We start from the raw sequence: 7,711 nt of genomic DNA, 5'->3' as shown, positions 1-7,711 counted from the left end.
AACCATTGGGCAATGTTTAAACTTCTGTGAATCAAAAAGATGAAAGTTCATAACCCAGTATCCTACACTGCGGCAAACACAATATAGGTGAGCAGTTCTATTGCTATTTTATTTAAGACTACATTTTTCAAACTGCTTGAACTAAAAAGAAACTTCCTTCGCCACAATAACCTCCTTGACATATTAAAATAAGTTATCCAAACCATTTATTCAAGAATATATTTGATAAATTGCTAGTGTTGATCTTTTATAACGACTAATTACTTCTGTAACATTAAGGTTATATGAGCTCTTTTTACTGTGAGACAGTTTTAATGAGAATAAACTGTCCAGACAAACATATCTACCATACTTTATTTTTTTAAGAGGTACTGTAAACATCCCATACCACTTGAGATCTTTATTATGAAAGCCACACTTAAATATACACAAAACACCTTAAATATAACTGTTGAGATACAATTCAAGGTTTTTTTTCCCCCCTGCCAAATAGCTGATGCAGAAGAATGATACCGGTTTTAATAAATAAAACAGTAAGTCATGATATGATGAAGATATTTAAGGAAGTTATTGTTGCATGCATATAAACATCAGCATCTTTGTACCCTTCTGTGGGCATTTGAATGACAGTGGGTTGAGCCTTTGATTTTTTTACTCACTTGTAAACAGACTTACTTCTTCTGTTTGTAAACAGTCTTTTTTAAAACAGTATGCAACTACTTAATGAAAATAAGCTAATCTACATGAGGAAGAGCTACAGTATCGTAATTTTATTTTAGACGTTAAGTTAGCAGACATCCTCCAGCCAGATAAAAAAACCCCTTTTCATTATATATTGATCTGAATTCTGTGCAAATAGTTAACACGCTGCATGTCGTTAATAGCATATTCCTAATTACTTCTTTATTAAAGATGGAAAATGAGCTGTAATATGAATTTTTTATTTATTTCAAGTAAATAAGATACCATGTTCTTCTGCAAGAGCATTTATAGCTAAAGATGTAATTATGAAAAAAAAAGTTTTCATATGTTAAGATAGAGAAAATATTCATTCATGAGTATTTACAATCACCCATGTTTAAAAGCATTGCTAAGTTCTGTGTGCTTCATTTTATATTTCTATCAAGAAGTGTACATGCTTCCCCTTAAACTTCTGCTTCTAGACATTTTACTGTGGACTCAGGCTTGGGTTTAGACTCTTCTACCTTTTTTCCATTATTTGTTTCCTTCTCAGGTGTTTTGTCATTTGACTTAGCCTCTTTGAGAGCAGTAGTTTCAACCATTTCTTTTTGCTGATTCTTGCTTGAAAATGGGAAGGTTTTCTTGTACCTTTAAATAGAAAAAAGGATAGTAAAGCAGAAACACTGACATAGTTTGGTAGTATCACTCAAGAAATAAAGTGAAAAATATCTAGAATTAACTTTCTTTGCCAGACTCAAGCCAAAGTCTCACACAGAACAGTGGCACACAAGAACATTGTGCTTTTTCAAGCAGTGTGCTTTTTTGAAGAAATATTTTTGTATTTTTTTAAAAAACAGACAATGTATATTCAGGAGTTGTGGTACATAATGATAAAGCTATCTGGGCTAGGATGTAAGAAATGCACACAACTTTCTGATACAATTTAATGATGCACTGCATTGAAGATCTTTACACATAACAAATGAGCTCAACAATTATGTTTTTCTGAACGCAATCATAGTCCAAGAATAAAAACTTTTACCTTGAGTCTGACATAGAAAGAAACCAAGAATAAAGCTGCATAAACAGACTTATATACAAACAGGCACATTTCAGAGTTGCTATGTTGGCACACTTGGAAATGTTTCGCACTGGCAATGATTGACTAATCCAAAATAGGCAATATTTGTCATTGGTTCCTTTTCTAAAGCAGGGAATGGCAACAGCAACAACAAACTTTATCTGCATAACAACAGGGTTTAAGATTTTGTTGTTTGTGCTACAATGTTATGTCATTATCCTTACTTCTCTGCTCTTTAGCTATATATTTTAAATATTCACTGGTTGTATTCTAGGAGTTAACTCAGTCCAAGAGAAAAAAAAAGAAAGAAAAAACTTACTTTTTGATATAGCAGACTGCTAGAACAACTGAAATAATGAAGAAGATGACTGCCAGTACAAGAAGTGCAGTGGGGATACCTAGAGATAAAAGTGAGGTAAGCACAGAGTTTTTATATGTACTTAATTCTGACTTTGTAAAGGCTCATGAGCATAAATCCAGATTCTTCTTAAAACAGCCTAGTGTAAGAGGTACATACGCATCAATCAAGAATAGAGGTATTGGTAATCTCAAAAGGTTACTAACTCCTGCTCATTGTTTCAAGAGAGACTAAACCAGGTATTTAGGCAAGCCCTGACAGATGTCTGATCTGCTCATTTGGAGGGTTTTTACAACCTGCCTAGAGAACAGGTGATTGTGATTTTTGTGATTAACTGTCCTTACAGTTAGAATGCTTTTCCTCATATTCCTCAAATTTTCCTCAACTGTCTATTTCTCAGTTGCTGTATATTAGGATTACTTATTCACACTTCATATCTCAAAAACACCTCCATATTTGGAGAACAACAATTCTCCTTAAAATTTTCTTGGCTCTTTTTTTTTTTAAGAGCCTGCTGAGTTTTCCACTACTCTGAGTATATGGTGTTTGCTAAGACTTTCTCAGAAATGTATTTACCTCAAATCACATTAACCAGAATGAACTTCCACCATTTCATATTAAAATATTATCAAAGAGTATAAAATAAGATCTTACTTCTACTTAAAAACTATTTAAAAATCCTCTGCCTTATAAGCGTTGCTTTTGCAAAACCATAACACTCCTACTGTGCCTCCTGGTTCAGCTATATCAAAATGGATGCTGGGGTAGCAAACAAAAATAGCAGCAAACAGTTTTACTACTAATATCTACGTAAGTAGCTCTTCTGATTAAATAACTACCATATATGGCCTTTACCTCCAAAAACAACGGCATCATTCTTAAAGGCAGCATGGGAAGTGTAGTTAGGAGAGTCAATTGGTGAGTATTCCTCTGGCATTTTTGTAGTAGTCCCCTCTGTTGGTAATATAGTTTCAGTTATACATATGACGCGAAATCTTAGATTTTTCAGGGTTTGTTCTGGCTTAGTCACATTGGGCACTGCTGTGATGTTCTCAGTCAAATCAGAGTCTGAATACGCAGTTAAGTCCGTTGGTGCACTGGATGAAGGTAGCATGGTTGTAGTTGGATCTGGTTTACATGAATTAATCTGGACATCTGCAGCAGGGAAAGGAAATACAGGAGAGCTGTGTTGGATGTTAGTTTTGTACTTACTGTACACGTTTATTGACATTGTTCCTCAGTCCTTCCCTTCTGGAAATTATTATTTGTTTATTCACAAAAGCCTTACCCAAATCAGGTGTGCCTATTTCAAACGTGGCTGCAACCCAGATACACGCACCTTTTATCACTACTCACATAATTAAACACTTTTTGAGCAGGTATGATGCTCATTTTATAATAGCATACTGCTGACAAGATTCCTCCAGAAAAATACTTAGAATAATAATGCATGTAAAAAACAATAATATGACCTCCTGCAGAGCAGGTGACTTAACTGCAGATCCAAGATTCAAAAATATTTCTATTATATTATGTATATGTTCAAAACATATGCATGCACTGTTGATACTTGGAACACTACTTTGATCTCCCAGAAATCAAACACGATTCTAATGGGGGCTAAAAAGAAACAAACTTGAGGCACGCTCAGAAATTAAGTCATTATATGATGTCAATGTTGTCTGTATAAAACCATGGGTGCAAGTGGACTTCCATATGGAAATGGAAAAGCTGACTTCTGAATCAGGGTCATGTGAAAATGTGAAAATTCTTCTTTTCTAGTGAAGTTCTATGTCCTGTAAAGCTATAAAAATTTCACTAAAGTAACAACCAGATTACAACATAAACAACAGGGAAACGACTTATGTACTGTTCTCCAAATGAATCCCCATGGGAAGTCTGATGACGCAGTTACATTCATAGAATAAAAAGCTAAATAGGAGGCGCATTTTACTTTTTCCACTACAGTTTTCAAGTGATTTTGGCATTTCTTTGGCACAAAGAAAACTGACAGGATAAGCTTCTGCCAAATATTTTGGGTAAGAAATGCCTAGAACAGGCAACAGTTTGGCAATTAAGATAAAGAAATGCAGAATCATCCTGATGTTAAATATACGTTACTTTAAGTTATTTTTTAACTGTTCAGCAAGCTTAACGTTCTTTACACACTGTAACAGTATAACTTTTTGAATTAAAGCTAAACAAAGCTACCTCCTTAGCATTACCCAACCTACCCAACATTTCTGATGCACAATGACACATATTTCATCCACTGAAACACCATGTTGCATAGGAACAGAAGACAAAACGATAGCTTCTTTTAGAGCGTGTTGCCTGAGTACTGATTCACCTATGTATTCATCAATAAAAGCTATGGACTGTAGAGAAAAACTAATTTAGCCCAATCATGTAATTTTTAACTTTACAGGTTAGGTGATAACTCAATTTTTAATAGTGCTTTCTCTCTGCAGTGCTTTCATATCAGCAGTCAGATACTTTGTAAGCTGACTACTTATATTACCTACCCTCCTTCACTAAAATGGCCCATGATCGTGACATGAAAGTCCCACTGGTAAAGGCATGGCCTTCTCCCTAACGGCTTTATCTTCAGTCTCTTTGTAAGCGCCAATGTCCACAGTCACCAGACATGGTCTTAGGTCTTTGTATCTTTGCATGGGCATATCTTGCATATATCTCCTGCTCTTTCCAATGCTTGTTCACACATCTTTCCTGAAAATTGTCAGGATTTTGTACATAATCTCTTGCTAAAACTCACTGGCAAGGTCTAGGGATTGATTAGAAATAACTTATTGATCCTGTATATGGTCTAATTATCAGGATATTTATTCATAATAACCATAGATATGCGACACTAGCAGGAACACAATGCCTCAAGTTAAAAACTTATTTTTAGTCAATACCACAGAAGTCATTAAGAAACAATATTGATATATTGTGCTGAGAAGATCTAACTTATATGAAGGCCCAAGTTCCACTGTTTTATCTTCAATCTGGGAATAGGCATTCAAGAATGAGGGGAAGGACAGGTCTTTTCACATATAGGATGATGGATATTAAAGGAAGTTGTTTGATTTTGCTTACAATAGATTGGGAATCTAGGTAATTTTGTAGTTTCTCAGCTGTTATTTTAATTTAGTTTAATGGATACATTTTCTTTTGTCAAAAAACATTCAACTTTTCCTGTAGTACCCCACTCTTGGTCTTTTTGCAAGAAAATATACACCACACACAGACACCCTAGTTAAAGATTTGATTCACTGTATTTCAAATTAACGTGCCTAAATAATCAAAGCATATTAAGAGCGTTGTGTCGACATTACAGAATGGTAAAAGCAACTATTCTTCAAGAGGTTTCATGGCCACATCAAATTATTAATTCAGATTATCTGCATTGACTTTTTGTATTTCTTGGAAGCTTTTTTTCCCCTACAAAGCTAAGTACAGCTTGACAACATTTGAGACTGGCTGGGGAAGGGTCAACAAATTATAAGAACTCACTCACTTGTTATGATTTTTTCATGCACATATTAAAAAAAAATCATAAAACCCAAACAAAACCACAGAAAATGTAGTTAGCATGCTTACATACCTGAGGAGTTGAAGCAGTAAACCTTAAATGTTTTAAAGGGTTCAGCATGCCATAGCACTAGTCCAACGTTGCCCTTACCACATTTCTTGTTGGATGTTATCCGAGGAATGACAACCAATCCATCTTTCACCCATCCATAGCTACAATAAAAAGCATCAGGCTTTTTAATATTAGATTTATCACCAGCCTCAGATGTGTGTAAAGGCTTTCACTAAAGGTAATGAGATGCCAACTGATGTCACATACCTGCACGTTTCAAAGCCGTGTTTCAAAGCATTTTCAACTTGGTCTTTACTTGCCAATTGCAGGTTCAGTTGATTACATGCGTTACGTGCTTCTGACAAATTCACTTTCTCCTCAAGATAAATTCCTACACCTGTGATCCTGCAAGGTGAAAGAATGGAACCTGTAATTTAGACATAGATTTTCAAGGTTAGTATTTGAATATTAACATTTAATCCTCATGAAGAATTTAAGATCACATTCAACTGAGTTGAATACTGTTAAAAGTTTCTAGCTTGAGAATAGTAGAAAACTAATTTATAGCAAAAAGCCCCATACTTTAAAAATAGAACACAGCAGTCTAGAATTTCAAGAGGTTTGGTTGTCATTAGGCTAAATGCATATACAGTTGGCATTTGAGTCATTACCTGGAGTCAGTTTCTTACTAAAGACACTCTTATTTGTCATACTTATTCAGGCAAAATGGGAAAAGAAATCAGACAGGGTTTATTTCCCCCTTTTTTTTTTAAATTAAAATGATAAAACTAACAGTTGCACTGAGACACTGATTCTGGCAGTATGCCACTCTTATCAATATGAGTTCTAGCAAAGGTATTATACATAATTTTTCATGGAATTAATATACCAATAAGAAAATACACCCATAAAGATTTCATCACTCTTCTAAACTTTTTTTTTCCTAGCTTGTCATGATGATTCCACCCCTCTGCCACTGCCAAGTGTTCCATTGACTGAGTGCTTGGCAGGCAGTAGGAAAAGAAGGGATAGGCCCAGTGCATTTATGACACTTTCACCCATTCCTCCTCCATAGGCGGTTCATCCAGCATTTTTAGATAGCCACAGCTGGCACACCTGCACCAGGAAATGCATAGCTTAGGTCTGATTACACCTGCTCTACTTTCTCAGTGTATGTTAAGGACATATGACAGAATTCAGGATTTGACACAGACAAGGAGAAAGGATATTACTCTTTTGGCGCCATGTTTTACCGGAAGCATATACTGGAAAAAAGATTTTTTTCTTTTTGAGTTACATACAGTAATTGCTATATTAAATGAAACATTTCAACATTTCATTGCAAACATTTCATATAACCAACAGCCACAGGTGTTACTTCCTTGCTCAATTTGCTTTTCAGACTGTGTGCTCACCAGGTATGTGACCATAAAATCAGAATACAGACAATCCACAAACTCTCGAGGCAGGATGAAGTGATGCCAGCAGATCGACCAGATGACTTCTTAGCAACAGAGGTTAAATTGAATTTTATGAATGAAAAGATAGAACTAGCAGCCAAGCCACGCCCATGATGAGAAGGGGATAAAAAGATGATTAAGCTTGTGTAGAGTGCTAAAAGGAAGGCAGGCTTTTCACTCATGCTCCCACTGGGTGTGGTGGGGTTGGAAATAGCTTCTGGTAAAACATGCATGTCTGCTGCCCTTATACTTAGTTTAATTGGACTGAAATGTTTGGTAGAGCAATCATTGAATTAGGTGGATTTATCTCAGCAGAAATGGAGGCTGTGCCCTCCCATTAACACTTCCTGGTATGGTGTAGACCCAGTCACACGGCAGATGAGCCACTGAACACTTGAGCAGTCTCCATAGCTAAATCATGACTGCATCCAGCCCTGACTTCAATGTAAAACAAGCCCAAACATACTGCATGAGGATGCAGAGGAGCCCCATTGCTCAGTGAAGATGTGTGTGTAGGTATCAAGGACCTCAATTCTATGCAA

The 7,711-nt window shown here is 35.7% G+C and overlaps 1 protein-coding gene across 1 annotated transcript; it reads right to left on the bottom strand.

Moving 5' to 3' along the window:
- Window positions 1-1,145: 1,145 nt before the first annotated feature.
- Window positions 1,146-6,140, bottom strand: LYVE1 (lymphatic vessel endothelial hyaluronan receptor 1; the record flags this gene model as incomplete). The annotated part of the gene is made up of 5 exons (XM_009890967.1): window positions 1,146-1,329; window positions 2,082-2,160; window positions 2,976-3,275; window positions 5,731-5,870; window positions 5,977-6,140. Coding segments are annotated over 5 exons (867 nt in total), but the record flags the coding sequence as incomplete, so codon positions are not given.
- Between the last annotated feature and the right edge of the window lie 1,571 nt (window positions 6,141-7,711).

Source organism: Charadrius vociferus, unplaced genomic scaffold (genome assembly GCF_000708025.1).
Source record: "Charadrius vociferus isolate BGI_N301 unplaced genomic scaffold, ASM70802v2 scaffold248, whole genome shotgun sequence".
NCBI classification, from domain to species: Eukaryota; Metazoa; Chordata; class Aves; order Charadriiformes; family Charadriidae; genus Charadrius; species Charadrius vociferus.
Note: the sequence above shows the minus strand (reverse complement) of the source record. Positions and strands in the feature narration are given on the sequence as shown.